This window comes from Lytechinus pictus, chromosome 2 (genome assembly GCF_037042905.1).
Source record: "Lytechinus pictus isolate F3 Inbred chromosome 2, Lp3.0, whole genome shotgun sequence".
Classification (NCBI taxonomy): Eukaryota; Metazoa; Echinodermata; class Echinoidea; order Temnopleuroida; family Toxopneustidae; genus Lytechinus; species Lytechinus pictus.
In genome coordinates this window covers 9,568,150-9,596,131 of record NC_087246.1, presented here as the reverse complement: position 1 = coordinate 9,596,131, position 27,982 = coordinate 9,568,150, and the positions used below count along the sequence as shown (strand labels likewise).

General features: G+C 35.5%; 2 protein-coding genes across 2 annotated transcripts in view; one reads left to right on the top strand and one right to left on the bottom strand.

The window, feature by feature from the left end:
- The first annotated feature begins 4 nt into the window (after window positions 1-4).
- LOC129253581 (integrator complex subunit 2-like) lies at window positions 5-26,473 on the top strand. Its single transcript, XM_064109029.1, has 22 exons — window positions 5-391; window positions 7,795-7,927; window positions 8,419-8,518; window positions 9,200-9,313; window positions 9,829-9,959; window positions 10,490-10,663; window positions 11,526-11,695; window positions 13,614-13,739; window positions 14,282-14,350; window positions 14,599-14,713; window positions 15,079-15,147; window positions 16,400-16,534; window positions 16,942-17,260; window positions 17,845-18,123; window positions 18,968-19,169; window positions 19,526-19,642; window positions 20,803-21,049; window positions 21,378-21,488; window positions 21,871-21,978; window positions 22,497-22,602; window positions 22,983-23,153; window positions 24,304-26,473. The coding sequence occupies exons 1-22, from the start codon at window positions 108-110 to the stop codon at window positions 24,462-24,464; spliced, it is 3,441 nt and encodes a 1,146-aa protein (XP_063965099.1). The 5' UTR covers window positions 5-107; the 3' UTR covers window positions 24,465-26,473.
- Window positions 26,330-27,982, bottom strand: part of LOC129253584 (probable ATP-dependent RNA helicase DHX37) — a 28,959-nt gene continuing 27,306 nt past the window's right edge. The window contains exon 29 of the mRNA XM_064109028.1: window positions 26,330-27,860. Within this exon, the coding sequence (XP_063965098.1) occupies window positions 27,766-27,860 (95 nt within the window). The 3' untranslated portion in view covers window positions 26,330-27,765. The remainder of the gene's footprint in view (window positions 27,861-27,982) is intronic.

The following is a 27,982-nucleotide window of genomic DNA, read 5'->3' as shown; positions in this document are numbered from 1 at the left end:
CACCACCATAACTTCACAGAAAAATAAAATCAAGGACTTAGAATATGACCAATTCAACTTGAGACTTAGCAATAGTGTGCTTAAAAGGTAAATAACCTTTCAAAATCATGTTATCAAGACCTGTTGTATCACCTGAAGCCTTCCAGGCCATGCAGAATGTCGACATCGATGCCATCGTGAAGCTAGGAGAGAATAAACTGAGGGTATTGCTGCCATGTCTCGTTCGCATGTCGCTTTGTGCTCCTTTGGACACCAGCAACAATTGGGTCCAGGGACGCAAGAAGCTTCTACGTGTTCTCTCCGGCCTGGAAGTCGTCAACTCTATCGTAGCACTCCTGTCCGTCGACTTCAGTACGCTTGAACAAGATGCTTTGAAAGAAGCGAAGATGAGGTGAGTTAGACTTAGAGTTAGACCATACGTTTTAACAAAGTCTCCTTTTTAGAAATGATTTTAAAACCAAAACTGATAATCGTACTAAGTAAAAGTAAAAGGGGAAGTTCCCCCCCAGGGGCAGGGGCGGAAATCTCTCTCAAAACTAGGTAGGGGGGACAAGGCCAGGGGCTGGAAAATTTGACAAGCAAAAAAAACAAGGTTATCACCCCAAATTTAAGGTCATTTCGACGAAAAATAGATTTGACAAGCCAAAAAAAATAGTTATCACCCCCAATTTCAGGTCATTTCGACCAAAATAATTTTGACAAGCAAAAAAAAAAAGGGTTATCATCCCCCCAAAAAGTCATCTCCTAAAACACGTTTTATTTCGATTTTGAATGATGTATTTCTTACCATCATTAATTTTTTTTTAAAGACCACAAAGAGTAGGGGGGACATTTGATATTGTGTCCCCCCTACTATTTTGAGTAGGGGGGACAGGTCCCCCTGGGACTTCGCCCATGCCCTGCCCTGAGTTGAACAGCTGACAAGTTTAAGAAAAAATATATAATTTTTATTTAATATTGCCAAACCACCAAAGGCCAAAGCCAAGGCAAGCCAGGTTTGAGAAAAATCTATCAACGAATAAAAAAGTAATTAGAATTTTAATTATTTGATTTGTGACGTGATGACGTAAAATTCGAGAAATTTTCCTACAATCGTTTGGTAAAAAATCGATTCAATGAAATGTCATTTTCTCAGAAAGTTGAAAATGGTTTTTACTGTCCTTTACTCCTAAGGCTTCAGTATACTGTTCCTAAAAAGAAATTAAGATATATCATTAAAAAATTGAAATTGATGCATTTTATATTAACATGCATGACCATCACATTGTAGAAATGTAATGGAATTTTTTTTAGCTAACTAAATTTATGATTAATCAATTTACTTTGCAAAGATTATGATGCGCATTGAATAGGTAAACAGACTCCAAATCTTTTTTTTCCAAGTATGCAGAATCATGGCATTGTTTGCATGTTTACCCTTATGTTTGTTTATTTTTGCATATTCATGTTTATGCCATTGTTTATGTCATCTATCTTCTGGAAACAATACAGGCCACTGTCTGGTGTATTGTCGTACTGGTCTATGTTGTATAATATGCTTAATATTGCCACCCTGTATCGTGTTCGGTAAGAACTGATAGCCTGGGTTTTATGTTTATTACCTTTCTTTATTTTATGATTGATCAATAAAGAGGATATTTAAAAAAAAAATAACATAGGGCTGCTGCTTGATAATGATGTCAAATCAGGGTGCTACATAAGCACTTGCCCCATCGCCCGGGGCAAGTGATTTGAAGTAAAGACCAAAACTGCCCGAATTGGGCAAGCAAAATTCTCACAGTAGAATTACCAAAATTACCCTAAATTTGGTCATGGCGGGCAAGATAAAATCACTCTGTTAAAAAATGCAAGAACGAGGTACATCAGTTCATGTCAAAAGAGAAAAAAAAAGGTCAATGGTTTCTAAAACCATAATATTTTCTTTTGAAGAAGTAAAACTTTTTTTCAAGGATTTTTTCGGGCAAGTGAAATAGATTTTTGGGGAAGTATATTCCAACTATTTAAAAATTTACTTGCCCAACAGGGCAAGTTCATCTAAAAAGTTATGTAGCACCCTGTGTCAAATATCCAAAACTTTCTTAATCTTTAATGGATTTTCCTCAAACCTTAATACTTGGATTTACTTGGATGCAGAGACATGAAGCTAGAAGCTTATTTGACCCTCATCATGTTTGGTTGTCTCTGATATGGTTAATATTTTAATGGATGGGATTTCCAGTGCCTCTCAATTGCAGATTTAAATGTATAGCCTACACAACAAAAAAAGTAAGTCCCCCCTAAATCAAATTGCTGTAACTTTCGAACGGAATTATTTTGAGATATGATATTTCTTAGGTGGTTTTCTACACTCATTAAGCAACTCCTAGGGAAAAATGAGATTGATCGGTTGAGTCATGCATGAGTAATTAAAGATTGAATTAAAAATGACCATTTTTGAAAGTCACAAGAGACGTTTTTCAGATTGTGCAAATACAAAGTTGGGAAAAAGTTGTTGTTAGGTCATTTAGGTGAATTTTATGGTGTTAATGCCGTTTTACTATCCATCATTTAGCCACTCCACACACAATTTTGATATCGTATGTTCATGGTTGAGTGAGCACAATATTGCAGGGGCCGCAGAAGCGGGGGTGGGGGGGAGCTGGGGCCCCCCACTTTTTTCCAAAAGCATGTACAAAAATGTAAAAATGACCATACGATTGTGATTTTTTGCATGGTCAGCCCCCCCCCCCCCCCAACTTTGAAAACCGTTCCGCGGCCCCTGTATTGTGACGTATCATCATAGGGGTTTTTGGAAGTATCCTCTACAACTTGTTTGGTCATATTAAAATTTGAAAATGTTGGTGGCTCCCCCGATTATAGGGCCCTCCCCCATTTTTTATTTCTGGATCCACCCCTGATTTGTCCATAAATTAAACTGATCATGAGAAATTGTTAGAAAAGAATACATTTATGCAGTATAAAGAGTATTCATTCCTAAGTTTTTGAATGTGCTCGCTCAAACATGAAAATGTTAAAAGTTCGGAAAGTGTGTAGTGATAGAAATGATGGATGATAAAAACAACAATTAAAGTCATATTTGAAACCGAATTTGCCCCCAATATTCACCTCATTACCCTTTAAAATGAGTCTGTGACATTGAAAATACCCATTTTCCCACTTTGATGCGTGCTTACTCATCCATAAATAAACATATCGATTTCATTTTTGCACAGAATTCTGCCCATAGGTTGATAAACATTACTGCCAAATGACATTGCTAAAGACAGCCTTGAAAAAAAGTTCCACCGTATTGAACAAGGGGTTACTTATTCGTAAAAAAGAGCTAATCACATTCCACATGTTCATTCAAGCGTGAATGTTTAATTAAACGCCTTTGAATCATTGAAGCATGTTAATTGGTCATGAACATAACGAAAAAGTTGATAAAAGATCAGTTTCAGTTACCAAAATGAAACAATACTTGCCTATGATATTTGAAATTCGTATTTTTTTTCAATAAATGTTCATTGAACCGTGAAACGATGAATATTGTTGAAGATACTCTTCCCAAAAGTAACTGTCATCATATTCTATCATTCTTATTGATAAAAATGTGTAAAAAATCCAAATATAGCAAATTTGGACTTGTGTTTATTCAACCGTGAAATTTATCCAAAAAAGTTGTATCGTCTTTTAGAAAGTACCTTTTACAAACCTTCTGACTATTTTTCATGATGAAAATGTGGAATCAGTTCCAATAAAATGGAATCAAAGTCATGATATTTGGCTTGTGACTTTTGAAAAGTGACATTTTTGCCTTCTGACGGTGCTCACTGAAGCATGACGTAAAATACGTCCATAACATTTACTCAGATGGTAGCTTATAAAATTACCTACACGCTCATGTAAAAATATATCAAAAACTCGCATTGGTTCAGAAATTATTGATGTGTGTTCAAGGGGGGACTTACTTTTTTTGTTGTGTATATTTACACTAGTGGCAGAAACTGCTTCCTCTGGCAAAGTATTCCAGTTATAAGCATATTGCCGTGTCTGTAATCTACATCTGTATTTCATACTATGGCCTCTGGTCCTTTTTACTATCATCAAGATGGAACAGGCTACTCAGATCTATCCAATCAATACCTCTTGTGATTTTAAAGATTTTGATTATTTCTGCTCTTTGCCTTCTGTATGAGAGAGTAGGGAGTCCCAAAATTCTCAACCTTTCAGGGTACTAGTAATCTAAATGACAAATGTTGGGAAGTAGTCTTGTTGCTCGCTGTATCTTTTCTAGTTCATCTTCATCCTTTTTTAAGACTGTAGCCCAAGCAGGATTACAATATTTTAGGGTAGGACGTATAATAGCTTTGTAGATTTTGATAATTTTGATTATTTTTTTTTGCTATTTTTACAACAAACTTTCCTTCAGGGTGAACTTCCTCTTTAAAAAAGTATTTTTTAAAGGGGTGGTCCAGGCCAGCTCCAAAAAATATTTAGCCCGTAGTAAATAATTACAGGAGCCATTTCAAAAAGTATTATCTCCTTACTCGACTTTGGAGATTTTTAAGAGCATTTCTTGTAACGGTTATTTGGGGCAAAAAGAATTAAATTTCGCGCACATGTAGCGAGATCGGTCACGTGACTGTGACGTACCATCTCCACTTTGGTTAAGGTTTCGCAACAATCCAGCGCGCGACGTCTCACAGCTGCAATATGCCTTTGTGTCAGGCATACGGCTGCTCGGTTCGGCCGGGAGAAAATAACCATAAAAGTGCGTTTTCTATACCAAATCCGATCCGAGATCGAGAGAGATGTGCCCAGTGGCTTCACAATATTGGGACTGACAAGTTTGACATAAAAACATACAAATATAACGCGAGTATATAGAGTCGTTTGCGAGGACCAAATGCTCTCTCTGGCCGTCGGCATCACCGGGCAGTTCCCGCACCGACACCAGTCATTTCTCCCCACTCGATCGGCCGCTGGCTGCGGTACGATCGGATCTTCCTCCACCTCTTCTTCTTCTATTCTTCGACGGTTCTCCAACTCTTCCGCATTCCACCTTGGTTGGAATGCATATCCCGCAGGACCCGACATATTTATTGTTCAAATTATGAAATAAACGGCGAGAAACAAACAAATTGTGAATTACAGGGTCGACGGTGGCTGCAATCAATGCAAGTCGAAAACTACATGTAGCTAATACCGTGCGTATGCGACCGGCGCTGATGATCTATACGCATATCGCATACGTGCGAGCGATAGCTAGCTAGCTAGCTAGCTAGCTCGCTCGCGCTAGCTAGCTAGCTAGCTAGCTCGCTCGCGCTCGTAGCATGCAGCAGCCAGCGAAGCCAAAGTGGAGATGCTACGTCACAGAAAAAGCTGCGCATTGCATTCTGGGATCGTACAGACTCGTGCCAGAATATGATTTTGGCAAAATTGAAAATTCAATAAAAAATAACTGTGCCTCTTATTTCTTAAAAAAATATAGTATAGGAAAGAGAAGGTTTTTGTCTATCTAGTGGATATAAATTAAACCTGGCCTGGACCACCCCTTTAAGCTCTAACTCTAGATTTAGATCTAATGAATAATAGCAAGGGGCTAGGTGGGGTGTCTGGACTCTTAAAAAATTTGAAGCCTTCTTTTTGGTCTTTGGATTATGAAAAAAAAAAATTATTGAAAAATAGTTGTAATCATCTTCAATTTTGTTCTGTATAACATTGCCTAACACTTTGTACTATAACCAGGGCTTGACAATAAGCAGGGGAACCAAAAATGAGTGTCGGGCCACCAAAATTCTGTAAAAGCCCACACTTGGTGGCCCAGTTGGGCTACCAAAGATTTGAAAAATTGTAATATTTTCTTTTATTTTAGGGCCACCAAATTTGTATTACGGGCTATCAAAAATATGAAATTGATGATTTTAGTAGACCAATTGGGCCACCAAAAAAAATGCTATAACTGCTTGTTTGACTTTTCCAAATGGCTTTAAAATTGATTGTCCAGACACACAACAACTGGGTTTACGACTGATTCAGCCCATGTCTATCACAGCCTCAGCTAAGCTTCTCATGTAATGACAATATGCGAAAAGCTAGGGCTGTGCCGTACAATGAATTTCTTTCAAAATCAAGTCTTGTGCAACTTATGAGACCAAAATCGCGACCCACATTCCAGTTTTGCGATTCCAAAATAAAAATTTTGTAAGTGCATAGAACCAAACACAAAAATGCTTTAAAAACATGAGTTGTTGTACAAATCCAATACGCATTACTTTTAAAATCAATTAATTTCATCTTGTTTATAATCAAAATAATGTCGCCGATGATTTCCATGAAAACAATAAAACACACAAAAAACAGCTTTGTACTACATGTAACTGATGAAAAGGTGACATAGATCTACTTATGATACATTTAATGGAGGCATGAAAGCTCAGTCGGTAAAACAGGGGTTTCAGATTCCGATGACCTGGGTTTGATTCCCACTTGGTGTGCTAGTGCCCTTTGGTAAGGCATTCATCCTCATTTCCAGGTCCCTCAGAGAGCACCTTAAGCTGTTGGTCCTCTGGTTGCTTGCTTACAAGCATTCATGCTTTCTTAGTAATCTGGTTTAAAAAATCACCAATTAATTACCGTTTTATATACTAATATTATTTAATTGCATTTTAGTTCTGACTTTATCATTCTTTATTCGTTCAGTTTGAACTGATTATGAGTCTCGGAAAACAAGAATTTGTTTCATTCTTACAGGTAAAAGACAGAAGTTGCAGCAAAGAAAATCATGAGAAAGTCTTTTAAATTAAGGTTAATTGTCAAAATAATATCATACATCTAGATCTGGTACATTAATGTAAACTTATCTTTGTAAAATCATGAAATCTTAGCTCAAAATTGTTAATTCTGATGATCACTAACACAGAAAAGCGTATGTTCACTAATCACTATGTTGGACAGTGTATTAATATTGCTTCGAAAAATAACTGACATTTTATGGAATTCCATGCTTATTTTGCTAATTTCTCGGTTATTATGCATTTTCTTGCTACTTGGCACATGTTATAATTATTTATTCATAGTATACAAACATTTTGGTCATACTTTCATTGGATTCTGTTCGAACTCATTTTGAAATAGTTACCACAACTGGTATTTGTCTTTAAAATGGAAATATATTTACAACTCCCCCTGATACTATATCTTTGTCTGTATTATCTCTCCTCAAGGCATAATGATTAGGGGGCTTGGGATCCCTCGATAGTTCCAAAGGAAGAGTGGAAAAAGAAATAAAAGGAAAGGGAAATGAAGAAATGTGATATTGAAGTATGATTATATTTTCATTTTAATTAAAAGGTCAAAATGTTATTGCCCCCTATTCACTCTCACAACTATATGTGTAATACCCCTTGCTCTACCGGTATATTGTGTTTTTAATTTTTCCTTTGGGCTCATTTCACGCCACTGATCACTTATGTATTTTACTTGGATGTAGAGATATAAAACTTGTAGCTTATTTGCCCCCTCGCCTTGTTGGATAGTCTCTGGTAGGGTAAAAAATATGAAGTAATCTACTGATACATGTACCTGTCTCTATTTTACTCAGTGGCCCTTAGTGAGAAATGATTAAGAACCCGGGCATATATGTATAATATGTGACCACGTAATGTGTGTATACGAACATGTTGGTGTTTATTGTAAACTTAACCAATTAGGAATATTGAAGATTGAGTGACTATAGATTTTCAACCAGTACATGTATTTCTACTTTTGAATCAAATGAAATCATCAATTTGCTTCCCTTCCTTTTACCAGGCAAAAACTTGGAGATGCTGAAAACCACTTGACCGCTCACATCCAGCATGGCTTAGCTTTGGAGTTTGAGAAGAGTGATTCTGCTAGACGTTTAAGGTTACTCATCAGTGAAATCCTATTTATATCTAGTCAGGTTAGTTGGAACTGACACAGCTTTTTTTGAGAAAGAAATTATTTTTTTTTATTTGACTGGCACAAAGGCTTTAAGAATGGAGAAAAATATTTTCCCCTTATTTTTCTATGATGGAAAAGAAGAGAGAAGCTTTTTATTAAACCCACTCTTAATGCAACAATTTTCATGATTTTCTGCAACATGCATATTCTTTTTTACATTATGGGTAAGTCTTGGCTCTTTCATATACTTTCTCCCAAATAGAAACTTTCTCCAGTTTGTATACAGAATCAGGTTCCATAATACTCAGTGAATAGCTCCCAACATTATATTACATTACAATTTAACTCAAATCATTATTTAAGAACCTGTGGATTAATTTTGGTTTTCAATGAAATGTGCCTTTGAATAAAGTAAATAATACATTAAGTATGTATAAAGCTCCTTAATTATTCTAGTTTATGTATTAATACAATTGTTTATGTAACAGATGTTTGAAACTTATCTTTCAGATTAAGGAACCAACTGATTTCACCCACCGAGCTTGTGAGCTCTTTGAGAATGAGGTTTACAAGGAAGAAGTATCTGATGTACTGTGCATTGCACAAGCAGGTAAAAAATATATTTATAATTGTTCAGTACTTTTAGACACAACTCAAACATTTATGATCTTTGTGATATTCTTCTATGAAGATGTACTAAAACTATACCATTTAAAAGAATTGAAATTAAATCCATGTTTAGCTTTTTGCAATTTACATTGTTCAGAAATATCCAGGCACTATGGCATTCATACTTTGCTAATTGAGACATTGATTTCCCATTACTTGAAAGATAATATGATGAAAGTACATTAAAACGTGTCCATTCTTAACACTCAGGGTGAGGTCAAATACAGATTTTAGTTAAGATAGGCATGTGCTTGTTCCAAAAGTTCCCTTTTTATGTGCTCAAATATAAAATCATATGTGGCCAGGAGATATTACATCAGAAATGAATATATATGATCATTAAAACAGAAAGAGATTTAATTATTACAATTTAGTTGTAGGCAATGGCCTCCCAAACCTACAATAACCATCAAGAGGGGGAGGGGGGAATTGGGTTAGGTGTCTTGATTACCAGATCTCCAGAAAATGATGAAATTGTAAGGGACAATTTTTAATAAATCAACCTCACCAGAATTTCAGTAAAAAGAGAATTACATTTATATTTATATTCTCCTTACAATAAGTTCCTGAAAAAAAGTCTTGTACATTTCTAATTTTTTACCTTCTTCACTGCACGTTGTAGAGTTACCCTCCTTGTTACCTGTAAATAGACTTGCAGAGGTTTTACTGAGAGTAAAGCTGGGACCATCCATGTTATGTAGACTGGTAGCTAATGTTCCAGATAGCTTCTTTCAAGGTGGGTATCAATCCTATTTGCAGAATTCCTGATGAAAATTAGTATAATGTAAGATTAAAGAAGATTCTTGTCTAAGAAAAACTTGTGTGATAGCAGTTTGCAACATCAGATCCATATTCTTTTGAAATTTAGTTTTAGAGATAGTTCCAGCATACATGATCAGGGCTGTATAGCAGTTTCTGTAGCCCCTGCATGATACAGAAGAAAATTGCAACATTTTATTAGATTTTATGAAATAAGTGATAATTCATGATTCAAGAACTTTAATAAGGTTCTTCTGAATTGTATAGTTCAACAAATTTCGTCAATCTGATTATGAGGTGCTAATGGTGTAGTACTAACTCTTTCAAATCTGGGTTAGGGGAAAGATGCATAGTTGTAGAAAGTATAGTATATTTCTTGTAAATCTACAGCCTTTTTTTTTTAATCTTCATCTACAGAAATTTAATTTCAACCAATGTTTATGAGCAAAGCAATTTTTCATCAGAAATAATTTAATTCCTTTTCCCCTTTAGTTTGCAATGTTTTGATTAAGAGTGGGGAACGACAGGATGAGGACAGCACGGGCGGAAGACGAAGGACTGAGAGTTTAAGACTATTAGCAGCTATGAATCCCAGTCAGACACTCAAACTCAGAGCTTTAGCTGTAAGTAACTTAGCAATACAGTGAAATCAAATCAACTGGTCAGAGTTTTAATCCCATTTTTGGGCATCAGATGTCCATTGAGAAGCTTTTGGATGGTAAACTGATACCTGGAATGGTGTGAAAGCTAATATATCTCCTGCATTTGAGCTTGGGACCTTATGATGGAATACTCCCCAGGGAGTGGAGAAAATGCATACATTTTGTGCAGGCAAACTTGAGTCCAGTGACCTAGTAATGATATATATTTAAAGCACTTATGTATGTTGTCATAATTGATCAAACATAAATGTAGAATATTTGTATGATAAATTAACACCATGAGATAAATGTCAAATACCAGCTTGAAATCCCTATGATGCTAGATCAAGTTGACTAACTAGATAAATGAAGTCAGAATATCTTTAATTGCATAAAGATGCAGGAGATGCTGCTGTGATGACAGAAAGATATACATTCATGTATTTTGTGAATCTTACTAGAACTTTTTCTTGTAATTTAGACATCATATTGTTTGTCCTTCATTGTTTCAGGTTGAGCAATGTCGTCTGCCAGGTCTAGCAGTAGCTCTGTCCCTAGACCATGCTATGAGGAGTAAGGCTGTCGGAGGTCAGGGTGATATGGTTAGCTTCTTGAGTGGTCTTCTCCTTGGTAGCAGTTCAACAGTACGGAACTGGTTTGCTCAGTTTGTACGTAGCAGTCAGAAGGTGAGTTTATGCTAGTTTCAGGGATCTTACATCATTGACGTTTGCATGATTTGTACTGTAGACCTTTTTATTCACCTGCTATTTTCATAATTAAGTTCTCTTTTTATAAACTTTTAAATTACATTTAACAGTTAGTTGAACTCATCTTTCCATCTATGTAAAATGATGTCTTGAGTATACATTTCACAGTCAAGTAATTCAAGATATCTTCATATTTTTGTTGTGAATGTATATGTATTCACAATATATGTTTTAATCAATACAGCAATTTTATATTTATTTCAAATTTATTTCATACACTTCTTTTTTATTTATTATTTTATTTTCATTAAGTGGAGACTTAGGCACTTTACAAATGAGTGATAATAACTTGACTGTCCAGTGGGATTGCTTCATAATCAGATCTAGTTCTAACATTTTCAATTTTAAAGCAAGATATATTGTCTTTAACTGACAGCGATCGGTTCCTTGACATTTGCTCCAGCAACATTTGCTCCGATGGAAAAATGCATGTTAAGCCAAACGTAAAACCTAACCTCCAAAACTAAATAAACCCTAATCTTTATCTCTATTAAAACCTAACTCTAACCCTATGCCCTCTGAGATATAAAGACCGGATCAATTTTCGCAGGAGCAAATTTCATGTCACCCAGAGATCATCTCCTTCAAGTGTTGTAGACTTTATTTCTTAATTTGAACTGAAGCAACAAAGTGAGACCATCTAGCTAGGTCTAGGCCAAGTAATGAATTCTGAAATGTTAAAGTTGTCCACTAGCTCCACATATTATAAAGCTCAACTGTCTATTGTTCGGAAGAGGTAAGAATTAAAGATAAATTTTCCATGTTTATTTGTCATTTTCAGATGAAGCAAGAGAATACCATGTTACAGTGTCTCAGGGATCACCTTCTTCAAGAACTCAAATCAATCACTCCGTCTACAGAACACTTTGGTTACCTCGCTGCCAAAAATGTGGTACAAGCCAGTGCCTTCATGAGGCTGTACTGTGCTCTCAAAGGCATTGCTGGAATGAAGTAAGCAAGCTAGGATGCTGCCATTGTTATCAAGCTACCCACACATGATGACAGTCTCTTGTATTCATACATTTGTTTGATTTTTATATTACTGGGTTGATTTCTCTATTATTTTCAGTGAATTATTCCATATTCAACTTATTACTTTGTAAATTTTGTTATTTTTATTGTTTTTATTGTCTCACCTGCATAGCAGAGTGAGACTATAGGCGCCGCTTTTCCGACGGCGACGGCGGCGGCGGCGTCAACACCAAATCTTAACCTGAGGTTAAGTTTTTGAAATGACAGCATAACTTAGAAAGTATATGGACCTAGTTCATGAAACTTGGCCATAAGGTTAATCAAGTATTACTAAACATCCTGCCTGAGTTTCATGTCACATGACCAAGGTCAAAGGTCATTTAGGGTCAATGAACTTAGACCATGTTGGGGGAATCAACATCAAAATCTTAACCTAAGGTTAAGTTTTTGAAATGTCATCATAACTTAGAAAATATATGGACCTAGTTCATGAAACTTATACATAAGGTTAATCAAGTATCATTGAACATCCTGCATGAGTTTCACGTCACATGACCAAGGTCAAAGGTCATTTAGGGTCAATGAACTTTGGCCGAATTGGGGGTATCTGTTGAATTACCATCATAACTTTGAAAGTTTATGGATCTGATTCATGAAACTTGGACATAATAGTAATCAAGTATTACTGAACATCCTGTGCAAGTTTCAGGTCACATGATCAAGGTCAAAGGTCATTTAGGGTCAATGAACTTTGGCCAAATTGGGGTATTTGTTGAATTACAGCCATAAATTTGAAAGTGTGTTGGTCTAGTTCATAAAACTTGGACATAAGAGTAATCAAGTATCACTGAACATCCTGTGCGAGATTCAGGTCACATGATCAAGGTCAAAGGTCATGTAAGGTCAAAGAACTTTGGCCACGTTGGGGGTATTTGTTGAATTGCCATCATATCTCTATAAGTGTATTGGTCTAGTTCATAAAACGTGGAAATACGAGTAACCAAGTATCACTGAACATCTTGTGCGAGTTATAGTAGTTTTCAAAATCAGCACTGCTGCTATATTGAATCGCGTGATGCAGGTGAGACGGCCAGAGGCATTCCACTTGTATAATATTTTGAATGCATAAATGAATTAAAGTCGAGGAATCATACTTTTCTATGTGGCACTTTTTTTAATGATAATATGTTTTACATATGATGACGAATCCTATCAAATTTTCTTGAGTTTATGAAAGGTACAATTAGGTGAATGAGGTGACAGTAAGAATTTAGTCCTTTGAATTGATATATCATAGATTTTAATCAATACATTTGTTCAAATTTTCTACAAGAAAATTTGTTGTATGTTAATCTCTACCTCTTGATAACCTGTTATTGAGAATAATTTAAAATGATGGTATGTACATGGTTGAAATGAATATAAGAGTTTATGAAGCAAAATTAAGGAATGATTCCTGTGTACTCTCCTTCATTTACCAATTATGAAAATTGTGTTATCTCTTTCCAAGATGAATTGAATTTGAGGTGATAGTACACATGACAATTGTTTATTTCATATTTTCTTTGTATCTGACATTCCACATTACACATTTAATACTGACTTATGATTATTCTGTACTAGGCATTTTAGTCCTGTTGGTCCTGTGCAGGAAAGGTGGCAGTGGTATTTGTTATTATTATAACTAATTGTTAAAATGGATAAATTTGTTATGTCCAAATTGCATTCAACAAGTTAAAGATCTTATTTTTGTTCATATTAGAAAAAGTTTCCATTGTGGTGATATGTACCTTATGTTTGGATGGATATGTGTGATTCTGCTTGATGATTCAACTGCAATAAATATTAAATCATATTCATCTTCTCTTTTGATTTTTAAAAAACTTTTCTTACACAGATTCAGTGAGATAGAAACCAAGCAGCTATTGCGTCTTCTGACCAGCCACCCTCCTCCCACTGCTGCTGGCATTAGGTTCATCTCTATGGGTCTTTGTATGCTACTTGCCTGTCCATTCTTAGTCAGGTAGGGAGGAAACTTACTATTATGAAAAGTTTTAAATTAGTTTTCTTACTTGCTTGACTTTGAAAGTGAACTTGTGTAGAATGTTAAGATCAATGATTCAATCTTGCATGCATAGATGAGCTCATCAAATTATAATACCGGACTGCAAGGAAGGTATTTAAATAATAATAATAAATAACCACAGCATTTATTATGCACCTAGTGAACTATTCCAAGGTGCAGAGGGAATGTAGAGCAAAAAGGGAGAGTAAACGAATAACAGATTTTAAATGTTTGCATATGTGTATTAAAGAGCATGACAGCATGTAAGCAACTACAAAACCAATGTTGTTGTATTCCGACCCCCCCCCCCCATATCAGCCAGAAGAATATACCTTATGATAAACCATGTTTGCCTAGTGAAATAAAATCAGGATTATTATTGTTATACTTCATGTGACAATAAATGAAATCTTGGAAGCAATAAGTTATTGAATTACATTTTAAATGCAAAATGAATTTTCTTTTATAGATTTCTTGAATGTATTTGTTCTTAACTACAGTGGTGATGATGAGAAAATAGTAACACAATGGATTAACTGGTTGGTTAAAGAAGGGCATAGATTTGAGACGTAAGTAGATCACTGCCTTGTTTATCATTTCTGAATGTTCATATTACTGTAAAATGAAATGGGTTTTCTAGGGTTTTTTACACTGTACACATATGAAGTGTTTGATTTCTTGATTGCCATTGCTTCAGCTTCAGTCAAACTGATTGCATATTGTGTGGGGATGATGGGAGAATTTGTGATGAATGAATAAGAATTTATCAAACATATCTGTCATCCTAATATAATTTGTATTTTTCTATTATTTTCAGGGAGAGTGGTATAAGCGCTTCTTTCAGTGAGATGTTGCTTCTGATGGCCATTCATTTCCATGCAAATCAGATGCAGGCTATTGTTGATTTAGTGTGCACCACTCTTGGAATGAAGGTATAATTATTTCTTGTGTCTTTACAACTTTTCAGTGCTATAAGATATTTTTCTCAATCCTGTGTGTTATTCAAAAGATTCATCTTGCCACATTGTGATCTATATACATAATTGTTGAATAATCTGTAATGGGATATTTTGTATTTACTTGGTTTTTAGATGTATTATGGATTAATGTCTATTTGAAAATAGAATACGATATGGAAATAATATCAATCTTTTTATAATTTCTTGGAGACTCTCATCATGGTAACATGATGGACCAGAACTCTACAAGGTACAATTACTCGATCATTTACACACATGTTCTTTCTCTCTCTTCCTGTCCCCCTCCCCTCCTTTCTCTCACTCTCTTTCTTTCTTAGATTGCTATGAGAACAAACTCTCTTGCTAAGATGAGGCTCCTTTTCATTCAAGATATATTCACAGAACAGGTATGTAAATGTAGATTAATGATGGTAGTGAGGTATCATTGAAAATAGATGCATATAATCTGAATCCTTTAATTGCTGAATACTAAAAACTTTCCGTGAAATACCTGCCCACCATGCATATGCATTAAACCTCAAATACAAAATGAAAGCCAAGATCTATAAAGCTTGCCATTGTATTGCATTCACTTCATAGCAAATGCAATTTACAGACAACGGAGACCAGAATGCTGAATGTTGAAATGAATTTTAATGGTTTATTGAGAAAATTTCATTGAGAAGTTTTCATTTACAAAGTAAAACACAATATGCAATATCAATAATCATAACAAAATGACATGTGCAAGTAATAAAATCATTGTTACATGGGATAAAAGTAATGAAAGAAGTACATTTATTTCAAACAGTAAAAGCATCAATACATTTTATGAACTTTAACAAAACAATGAAGGTAGCAACTCAGAAAGCACAGCTTGTGATGATTGCACCATGACATAAACAATAAATATATAGTACATGAAAAAACTTATCTAAACAGAGTACAATACAAAACAAGGGGGAAAATGGGGGGGGGGGGACAGGGCAACTTTATATAAAATACTAGTATATCATTTGAAACAGAAAATAACCCAAGATATATAATATGATTCTATGGGGATAAAGTAAGGAGATGTGTGCTTGCATGTGTAAAATCAGAAACAGAGAAATTATAAACAAAGGGTATTTCTTTAAGGAATTGAAAATAATACATAACTACTGTGCTGGTATAAGTGGGAAAAAATGAATAAATCTCCAGTGTATGAAGCTCAAGCTTATAGTTTCTAGCCATTAATACATGGCTGTATACAGTAATTTTCCTGGAAGGGGGGAGGCAAGAGACATTAGAATTTTTTAAGAAACTCGAAAGCTAAGGAGCGAAGCAACCGAGCATGTAATTGGGGGCGCTTTTGCATTTTCTAAACTGAAATTGTAAGATTCTATGCTCACTTATGGTGAATGTTGTGAAAAATTTTTGTTAAAAAAATGTAACTTTTCAATATTTCACCCTCCCCCTCTCCCCACTGCAATGCATTGATATGTACTCCCACGAACTGATAATGATGTGGTTCCCAGGTCACTACAAAATATATTTCACCATTCAGAAACACTTAAATACAGTTTAAAAACAATATCATGATCATTCTTTTATCATCAAATTGGATTATATTGTTCAAATATCAATTCATTTGTTATATTTCTAAATCTGTGTTTATAGGTTGCAGCAGCACATGCTGTGACTGTAGCAGTTACACCTAAGCTGAGTGCATCAACTACAGGCTTTCTACCAGTTCACTGTGTGTTTCATCTACTGAAGAGCAGGGCATTCACCAAACACAATATCCCAATCAAAGTAAGTTTATGGTTGTCTACTTCAATCTATTTGTGTCCATAGATCATGATTTTATTTTCCGTGATAGAGGTTTAGGTTTGATTGATTTTTTTTGGGGGGAGGGGGGATACTGTTCAACATGTACTTGCTTTTGCATTAGTTGTACTAGATTGTGTTCTGGTTTATTATTTGATGAATGGTTGATTTCAGGATTATTATTATTTTTTTTTTTTGGGGGGGGGGGGAGGGGATGATTTTCTTTTTCTTCAGAGTGGAAATTCTATATATGATTAATTCTTTCATTTATCGTTTAGCATCTCTTTAGGCTAGCTTCTTTAAAATTCTATACAGATTTACTCTGACAATGACTGCAAAATTTATGCATACTTCATTAATTCATTTCTCCTATTCTTTTTTAATGCCCATAGGATTGGCTGTTCAGACAGATTTGCAATGCAACCCCTCCCCTCCACCCTCTACTCCCTCCTCTTATTGAAGTGTTTGTGACCTCAGTAGTCATGCCCACCCAGTCTGGCTCCAAGCATCTACGGAATGCTCCACTATCTGAGAGGGAGATCCTGTCTGTCTTTAAATCATCAGCTGTGTCCTTTGTAAGTGGGTCAGAAGTCATGGAGGTAGATGAGAAGGCAGAGATTGGGGAGGAAGAACGAATGACGGCACAACTTCTCATGCTCTACTATGTGCTTCTGTATGAAGACTCTGTGCTGAATAATATGAAACATCTCAGTGAGTATGATTCCTACCTCATTTAAGCATTATAGTATATGTTTGCGTGTTATTATCAGTGGATATCATCACTCTTTCAATCTCAATTATCTGACTTGTGTATAATTTTTATTTCTGGGATTGATGTCAGAAGACCGTTACAGATAAACTTTTTATCAAGTAAATTGTAAATCTTGAATAAATTTTCACAGAGTCAATATTTTGTGTCAGTCAAATTTATAATCCAAACTGCTATGTTCATCTATTGAGATATCTAGTGGTGCAAGATGAATATTCACCTTTAAGTGATAGCATCCTAGCATTCTTTCGCTGACAGGTCTACCCTTTGTGCAGACCAGCTGATCACAAAAAGAGGTGTTGAAGTTGAAAATGGCATGTATGTAATGCTTTTCAAGGTGTTGGCTGAGCTGGTGAGAAATAGAATTTACAAGTGGAATAACAACAGTAAATTTGTAATTCTTAAATTCCTTATCAAGTTATGTGTGGAAGGATATGTCCTCATACCATGCAGAATTGATTTGGGCAGGTATTGCTTAATAATGCCAAAAATGTTAATGAAAATTCCCATCATGATTTTTCTGTAGTGATCATCAACGAACGCCCCTTGACCTACTCCAGTCAGCTCATCTCCCAGCTTCCCATCAAGTACCTGGTACGACATGCCCAAATCAATCAGACAGAGTATGGCTCTCTCTATCCTACATTACTACGCTGTGTGTCAACACACTACCCTCATCTGTGCCTGGTGGAGGAGTGGCTGGCAGACGAGGTTGAGGAGAGAACAAGACAGAGAATGAGGAAGAGGAAGATTGGAGGAAGGAAGATGATGAGAGAAAGTTGTACACCAGAAGAGCTTAGGACAGGTAGGGTTGATGATGAGGTGATCATGATTGTGGCTTTTAGATTATTAAAATAGCAACATAATTAATATAAAGATGATGAGTATGATGATAATCTTGGTTATAGTAAATATGATGATGGTGAATGATGATGATTACGGAACCGATGGTGATAATGAAAGTAGGAACAGTAATGTGTTCACAAGGATAATGGTGAAGGTATTATTTGGGATTAATAGAAAAAGATGCTTAAAGTGTAATCATCATGAAATAAGATTATACTAAGAAATTGTTTAATTGTACTACACATCAGTTAATATAATTGTCTGTCAATCCCATATCTCAAAGTAATCTCTGTCCCATTCTTAATGGATTTCATATCTCAAAGGTTGTGTTTTTTTATTTAAATGTTCTATAACTATTAATTCTATTGCAATAACTTGATTCTAAATCTCTATTTCATAACTTCATTATGAAAATCAAATCTGAATTATATTTCTGACCTTTTTCTTGTATGATTTTAAGTTTAAAACAGGTTTTTTTCCCCAATACACAATTATCAGAATCCCATGCTAGTATTATCGACTGAAATCTCACTTATCTTTATGCATGACTCAATCAACCAACTGTTTCTCATTTATATGTGAATGATTTTTTAAGTGTATATACAATCTTCAATGTAAATAATATTCAATGTAAACATTGCACAATTAGTCTTCGGACTACAGCATTGTATTCTGTTTTATATCTAATAAACTGAATTGAATTGAATTGAATTGAATAGAAAAAGAGTCATAAATAACATCACAACATCATGTCCATACAATGAGTCATTGAATAAAAAAATGAAAACTTTAATTACTCCTAGCTTTAGCCACAGTCTTGACAAACCCTACCCCGGCCGTCCTGATCTTAGAATCACTTCTTGACCGGGACAATCCTCAACTCATGGAATACTCAGATACTCTTGTGGCTAGTCTGTCAGGATTGCTTGACCCACAGGTCCCTCGGAAGGTGACCAGTATGGCGGTCAGTCTCTGGCACAAATTAAACACTGTCATGCCAAGAAAGTAAGTAGCTTGATATTCCCTCCTTGCTCATTAAATGTCTCAAAAGGAGAAAATGTTAATTCACTTTATAGAAATCAGTGCGCAATTTACATGAGTTGTAAAACAGCAATAGAATTTTCCTTCTGTTGTGTTATTTGTTTCTATATTCATTCAACACTCATAAATATAAAATATGAGTGAGAAGCACTTTGGCATTTGTGATTTGCTTGCAATAGTTATGAGATTTACAAATGACATGTTCAGAAATCCAATACTGCATCTATATCATAGGAAAATTATCTATTATGGTTATAAGACCATTACCACCACCATCATTGTTTTATATGTAATGATGTTTGTACCATCTTCTGTTGCAGATTACATGTACTGACTGTCAATGCGCTGGTCAAGACAAAACCGGTAACACCATTCAATGAGGAAGATTTGACCCTTGACCCCCTTATAGTACTAAGGTGTGATTTGCAGGTTTTCAGGTAAGTTCACAAAAATCATTTTCATCATCTATCTTGTACCTCATTACAACAATTTTTTATCCTCCCCTATTATAGTCATCCTCCTCGTCCCCATCCTCTTCTCCATCCACTTGATCATCTTCACTCCTCATCATCACCACCATGCATGTTCCCTCTAACATTTACAACAATCTTCCCTCTCTTCACCCATTATCATCTTCATCATCATTGTCTTCCCCATCATTGATTCATATTATTTTAAAGACTTTAACCCGATTTCACATAGGTGGTTTGGAAAACCCACGGTTGAATCCATGGTTTATGCAGATTTCCTGTATAAATTTAGCTTAATTTAGTGCATGTATAAAACATGTCCAATGATTTGTCGCAGTGAGCCAAATTGACGCCTGTTTCCATGGTTAGATACGCTATTTTATTCATGAGTCCACTGTTTGAAGAGTGGACTCATGAATAAAATAGCGTGGATAACCACGGCAACAGGCGTCAATTTGGTGCACTGTGACAAAAGCGCGCATCAGCATTGGAATTTTTATACATGAACCCGATACGTGCTAAATTAAGCGTATTTTATATAGGAAATCTGCATAAACCATGGACTCAACCGTGGGTTTTCAAAACCACCTTTTGTGAATTCAGGCCATTTTGTTTAATTTCTATAATCATTATAAGTATTTATTTCATTCTTAGTTTCAGATGGCATTATTTTATTCTTTGAATACATATTGCTTTATTGATATAATGAGTAAAGCTATATTTATGGTTACAGCCCAAGTAAGGCTTGCTGCCTGTGTTATTGGAAAGCTTATTACCAATACCCAGATTTTCTATGCATTATTAAGTATGAATTTAACAATAAAAAAGTGCAAGGAGTCATGGATACCCATGAGTATCAGGAAATGATATCCAAATTTCACCATAGTGTTCTGGCCAGTGCTTTTGTAAATCCAGGATAATGAATGCCATTGCCTTTTTGGCCCACTTTAACTACCTTTGTGCCCTTGACATTCTCCTTTATTGACAGTGGTTCTAAGGCATATTTTTCTTAATTGCACTGCTCTTCTAAGGACCTAATGTAAAGGTTGATGTAGGTGTTAGAATTGCACACAATGAAACATGTTTTGATAAAACAACTAATGCTCATGAAATTTTCTCTGTACCAGGTGTCCACCCATCCTGGAGATAGTCCTGCAGACCCTTAGAGCTTACCTAGCAGCATGCAGAGCATACCTGTCCTCACATATCCTATCAAACCCTACCGTAGCCAGGGCTAGACCAGACACAAGCAGTCCTACAGCCTTGCCATCACAGCAGGAGAGGGAAGAACTCAAAGCAGCTCTGCTCATCACACAAGAGAGTGGTGCTATGCAGATCTTATTGGAGATATGTTTGCCATTTGATAAAGAGAAAGTAAGTGAAGCTTTCATCAAGACCATTCCTATTAAGAGTTCATTTTCTTGGATATGCTTTGAGTACCTCTGTTAACACTGATAATACTTTCATTTAATCTTGGGAATCAATTCCATTCAAATCATTACATCACTATTTCTTTGATTACTCTTTATCATATGATGATACGAATTTACACCAGAAACTCTTTGCATTCTTTTCATTATTTTGTGTTTTGTAATACTGTACACTCTGAAGAGTTGAGAACAATCTCAAGTTAATAGTGATTGAAGTCAATCTCAATTCTGTATTAGATAATCCCCTGATAATTTATTTCATCTATGTGTAGGTTGAAGAGAGTCGTCTATCATGTCTGAGAGAGATCCAATGCCAGGTGTGTTCCTTGTTACATCAGATGTTCATTGCCGACCCAAACTTGGCCAAGCTCATCCACTTTCAGGTAACTAGCAAACCATTATGACTTTGGTTCTTACAATTCTCAATTCCATGCTGAAGTAAAAACTGTTCGTTTTGTCAATTGACTACTATGTGCCAGGCCTGCAATGTACACAATTTCTGCATGACAAATCGATATATGGAATTTCTGTTTTACTCAAAATCATTTCATGGACAAGTAGATGTATTTAAAATGTTAACAAAAATGCATTTAAAAGTCAAAGTTTAAATTTGCCTATTTCATTTGCAGAGGCAACTTACTCTTTGCTATCTTCAGGTATAAAAATATTCCCCCAATGCAACCACGAATCTCTGTGTTACTCATCATATGTATACAATATGAATGAGATGTCAGTAGGCAATTTTCTCTCTTGTCTCTTCTACAGGGGTATGCAAGTGAACTCCTTCCAGTGACTGTAGCAGGTATACCTTCTATGCATATCTGTCTTGATTTCATCCCAGAGCTACTGGCACAGCCTGACATGGCCAAACAGGTATCTACTCTCATGCTTTCTCACATATTCTTTGATTTTCTCTTAAGTTTATGTTGATGCGTGTATATTCTATACGGTAGCTATTTGTATGCTTACTTCAGAATCAACATTTCGGTAACCTGTATTAGTTTAACATTTTCATTTTAAGTTCCTATTGAGCAGGTTCTTGTTTGAGATGGGCAGAATATGAGCATTTTATTCATCTTTAGTCTCTAAATGTAAAGTAATGGAATTTTCGAGGGTTTGGTTTCAAGATTGATGAATTAATTGCAGGAAACTTTCAAAGGTCAATGGATTAAAAGAAGAAAAAAAATGGGAATGGGGGGAAATGTGTAAGGCTTGGCAGCCCTTGACGAAAACTTGATATGGAATCAAGATGAGACACACTTGAAAGAAAAACAGATCCGGAGATGAGATAGGCATTCTAATTAACATGACTGATATATCATATGTTGTTGATGGATCCCAATATCAAGAGAAAATTAGTTTACAGATGTTTTCTTTCCATTTTTATCCAGGTGTTTGCAATTGAATTGACATCTCATCTTTGCCTCCAGTATGCATTACCCAAGTCACTTAGTGTAGCAAGATTAGCCATCAATGTAATGTCATCGTTAATAACAGGTAGGTGTTTTCATTTAAAGAATGCAGTGTGAAAACGGGCCTTTCTGTAGGGTAGTAGCAGCTAGGCTTTAGGACTAGTAATTTTCTTTCAATTCATGTAAAGATATTTATGAATATCGGAGATAATGTTAAATGTATTGTGATGTTCAGTTGACGATGACATTTTAATGAATTATGAATAAATCCGTTGTTCAGAGGTACAAAAAAAATATTTGTGTGAATTCCAGTGTAATACAATCCAGTGTCAAAATGGAGGATGATATATTCCTAATGAATTTGATAGTGTGAATTTACAGTTATTCAAATTTACTTTTACATATTTATCTTATTTTTATTAATGGCCCATATATATTTGCAATCGCTCTTGTTCCTATCCCTAGTTCTGACTGGTGAACGATGGGCAATATTCTACAAGGCAACACTGCCCTCTATAGTGCGTATCTGTCGAGCCTTCCCTCCACTCTATGAAGACATCACCTCAATTCTGGTCCAACTAGGAAGAATGTGTGCATCTAGGATAGCTACAGCAGGCAACAGCCCTGATTATATCGGTGAGTCACTGGCTTCTAGAGTAAGATACTCAATGAAATTGAAACCCACAATAGCATGTCACCTGTCAGTGACTGGAGCTACAAAGTTGTCATGAAAATGATGATAATATAAAATGATATTGGGTATTTTTATTGTGCACATATCCACACAAAAAAAAAGAGTTCAAGACACTTATATCACCCACTTTAGCTATGCAACTAGATAGTCTTCATAGTATTCAAAGTATTTGAACTTCATTCATCATATACATTCAGTTCTGTTTTATCCTACTGTGACACAATGGCCCGAATTCACAAAGGTGGTTTTGAAAACCCACGATTGAGTCCATGGTTTATGCAGATTTTCTGTATAGATTACGCTTATTTACTGCGTATATTAAAAAAATGTCCAATGCTTATTCGCGCTTTTGTTACAGTGCGCCAAATCAACGCCTGTTGCTGTGGTTATCCACTGTTTTGAATAATGAGTCCTCTTCAAACAGTGGACTCATGAATAAAATAGCATATCGCACCATGGTAACGGGCGTCAATTTGGCGCACTGAAAAAAGCGCGCATCAGCATTGGAAATGTTTTATACACGCGCCCGATACCCGCTAAATTAAGTGTAATTTATACAGGAAATCTGCATAAATCATTGATTCAACCGTGGGTTTTCAAAACCACCTTTGTGAATTCGGGCCAATGGGTCTTTCAAAGAATCAGTGTTTTGTATGTGCCAAACATAAGACAACTTTCCCCTTGAAAACTTGTATGTTGTCCTCCACATTGGCGGCGGAAGCCAAAAAATTTAGGGGGGAGTCCACCTGAAATTTTGGGATGGACACAGGTAAAAAATTTGCCAAGCAAAAAAAAAACAATGGTTATCAACCTAAAATTTTAGGGGGGGGGACACCAAAATTTTTTGACGAGCAAAAAAATAAAAATAAAATTCAGGGGGGCTGTCCAGGGTCCAGGTCCCCCCCCCCCCCCCCCCGCTTCCGCCGCCTATGGTCCTCCAAGAGGAGTTATTCTAGAACCTGTTTTAGAAAGGGTGTGTCTTTGTGTCCTCAATGCTCCATACAAGCCATCTTCAGTTTTAACAGTGTTGACATTTTGTTTTATCTTGTAATAAAGCATTGCCATCATTTTTTTTCCTTCATTTTGTTTCAGGGAGTGATGCAGAGCTGGCACAGATGATGAGCAGGGAAGGACAGAGAGCTAGCGCCCTCCGGAGTAATGAGAAGAACAGTGACAGGGTGGTACAGAAAGCGGTAGAAGACACGTTTGCTGAGATTGTGAGACTTGCCATACTCCAGAAAGACAGTGAATGAAAAAGACTATTATCAGGATTCGGACACGAAGTGGTAGAATGCACGTTTGTTCAGATCGGAAGACTTGCCATACTCCAGAAAGAAGGTGAATTAGAAAGACCACAGGCGGGTAGTGGAGAGAAAGTAAAAGGAGGCGGCGGCATGCTTGTTGAGATTATCCATTGATTCACTATGAGAAAGTCAACAGTCAATAGATGAGAAGAAAATCATTGATATTGGTGATGGTGTTTACCACCAAGAAATGTGAAGCTTATTTGTTGGATATATCTCTGTTACACTTCCAAGGACTACCATTAGAGATATGTAAGAAATTTTACCAGACTTGATATTTCCACCATTGGGCACATGGCAGCTGTCATTTCTTCTTTTTTTCAGCATACCGCCACATACTCATTACAAGAGCCCGATGTCAATCTGGGACCTGTTTTATAACACATGTTATCAAATAACACAAAATAAAGTGCTACAAGCTCTTAAGCCAATAAAAGTGCAGGATTTCAGTAGCTTATAAAGTCTCTTGTATCTTGTCATTGATACAAGTTTGAAGAAAGTACACCCAGTTGCACTGTAAAAGGGCAATTGTTTGAAATACCGGTAACCTTTGTATGTCCAACCTTCATTATTTTCCATGTATTTCACTTTAAAATGAAGCACAAGGTGAAGATATTATTAAGAAAGGTTCCTTAGTATACTTTATGGACTTGCCCTTAAGCAGGAGATAAATGGTCGATTGCGAAAATTTAGAAAGTCTAATGTGATATGATTAATCAGTAATGTGCTGCATCACCTATTTTTGTAATGAACAAGTTTTATTTCTGATGACAATCTGATGGCCCTTCTCAAATTTCTGAAAATATCAAAAATCATGTTTTTTCTTGAGAAGGGTACCACCCCCCCCCCCCCCCCTGGACCAGTATTGAAGGAGAGAAAAATTGAGAAGGCAGAATAACAGATGCTTATTTACTCGAGTATCATTTTTCTTACATGTTCTAGCTTATTATTTATTGATGTCTTTTCCTTGGGGGAGAAAAATGACTGCTTTATTTCTGAAATTAGTGCAGGGTATGTTGTTTAACATGCAATCAGAGGATGAAGCACAAGGAAGTCAAAGCAAGAAGTCAGAAGGGGAAGTATAAAGTATAGCACAAAAGTAGTGATCAAGGTCTAGTTTATTATTTCACCAATGTTCCATTTTCAAATCTGTACTTGCTATATTTGTGCTGTACATTGAACCGCCCCTTTGTTATGTCTCGCTTTCATTCATTTGAGCATCATACTCTGTTGAGTGCACATTTAAAAGCTTCCTAAATGTCTTGATCCTGCACTGTTTTCTTTTGTGTTTAATTAACACAATCATTCCATCTACATTTTTTATAAAAGGGGTTCACCAAGCAAACTGATGAAAATTTCATTGAAATCTGATCACAATTTTAGCAATATTTTGTGAACAGTTACATGCACGCAGTCATGAATATTTATTGGGTGCACCGATGATATCATGTCCCCTCTTTCCTTTTCTAATGTTATTACATTATAATATAACTTCATATAATAAAATACAACAGAATAAGTGGGGATTATGACATCATCAGCCTGCTCATTGCATATTCATAAAGAGAAGTACAGAACTGTTTCACTAAAATAATGCAGAGGTATATGTCATAACATTGTTATTCCTTGTCCAATTTTGATGAAATTTTCGGTGTTTTGTTTGTCTCCAGACTTGAGAACCTCTTTAGGAAGTATGATAACTCGCCATCGATAAAACGAGAGAAAAAAAAACCCAAAATAATTATGAATACAAAAACACCTGATTGCATTTCTTTCCTTAAATCAAGTAAGAAAGAAGCGATAGTCATGTTAAGTTGTGTTTCACACAATCATGGATATTTATTTCTAGTTGTGTTAAGCATGATCAACAGGAACAAGTGATGCATAAAATGCACCTTTCTGTACATAATGTTTAAATATATGTATATATATTTTGCAAATAAAACTGAAACATCATACACCATATTGTGATTTGTTCCATTTATTTAAAAATAATGTCAATAGGCTGTATAATTAACAAGGTATAAAATAATTTAGTAATCTTACGGCATTATGATAAACTGATAGTTGCTCTTCACAAACCAACATATCCAATCCTTTGCAGGTCAGGGCCTGGTCTTACAAAGAGTTATGATTGATCTGATCAACCACAACTATGGAAAGCTAGCAATGTTAACATCTAAAATAAATGGTTGTTCAAAATATTTTCTAGATATGTAAAATCACACATTTTTTTTATTTTAGTGTTCTTTTCTTTCCTTACAAAGGACATTGTGCAAATTTCCTGAAGAAAAAATGATGACATTGTTGGATTTCCATATAGTTCAGATTGATTGGATCAATTGTTAGATGGGGCCCAGATTGCAACTTGAAAAACTACACCCAACTTAACAACCAATAGAACATGCATGTTAAGGACTTGCACTTGATTAAAAGCAACTCTTAGTCGGGCCCCTCAAGTTATATACAAATAATGTTTTCTGGAGTTCCAGACAATTCTACATATGTAATAGAGTGACCTTGAGTCTTGAAATGCCTGTCCCTGGTTCCTAACCCTGAATGCATTCATTTTCAAGTCATTTTATCATTTTTTTACCTAAAAGAATGAAAAGGTTCAAATATTGCCTCTTAACATTTCTTGCCTGTGATAAAGATCTCTGAACAGCAATTGGAATTTACACCAAACAGCACAGCATATGTAAATTTAGTCCAATTGTATTTGCATACAGACCAATCTACAATACAGGAGTACCTCCACTGTGACATTTATGTCCTAAACAAACATCAGCCCCCCCAAAAAAAAAAAAAAAAAAAAATGACGACGACAAAAAATAGATCAAAAAATTTCTGGTGAATCAAATATATAACTCGAACCCATTATATAGTGAATGAAAGCATGTTTATTAGACCATGTCTAGATATTTCATGAAAGGCAATCCTGTCACAGCAATCTGAAAAACCCTTGTGGAAAAATGGGAATCTTGGAAAGGTTTGATTTCCAAGACAGTCAACATTTTGCGATGGATATTGGAAGATTTGTGATGCAATCATTTCACAAAGGATGCCTGGAGGCATAAATTGTCTTTACAGAAAGTGGTCGACTACAGTGACAGCATGTAAGTTGAAAGAAAACTGTCTGCTCATCTCCTACTGAGCAATGACATGTGGTATTTAAAGAAAACCAGTACTCATACATTGGAAACAATTGCCATGATGACATAAAGGGAGCGAGTGTATTACAGAGATTGTCTCATTCATCTTCATCTAGTTTTATCGGAGGCCATGACATCACCAAGTCTGCATGAAGATCTTTAGATATCCATTCTTGGTAGGCAAGTAGCAAATCTAAGGAAAAGAAAGGAAGAAAATGAAGAGAGATTGGAAATGTGTGATTTTGCTGGACATCATGAAAATATTGGTCAAGAGCCAGATGGTTAAATCCAAGTTTGTCATTCTGTTTGGTCTCA

Coding starts and splice junctions, on each gene's coding strand:
- LOC129253581 (XM_064109029.1), top strand. CDS start 108: ATGTTATCAAGACCTGTTGTATCACCTGAAGCCTTCCAGGCCATGCAG. Junction 7,928..8,418: donor TCCTATTTATATCTAGTCAG/GTTAGTTGGAAC, acceptor CTTATCTTTCAG/ATTAAGGAACCAACTGATTT. Junction 8,519..9,199: donor ACTGTGCATTGCACAAGCAG/GTAAAAAATATA, acceptor TGCACGTTGTAG/AGTTACCCTCCTTGTTACCT.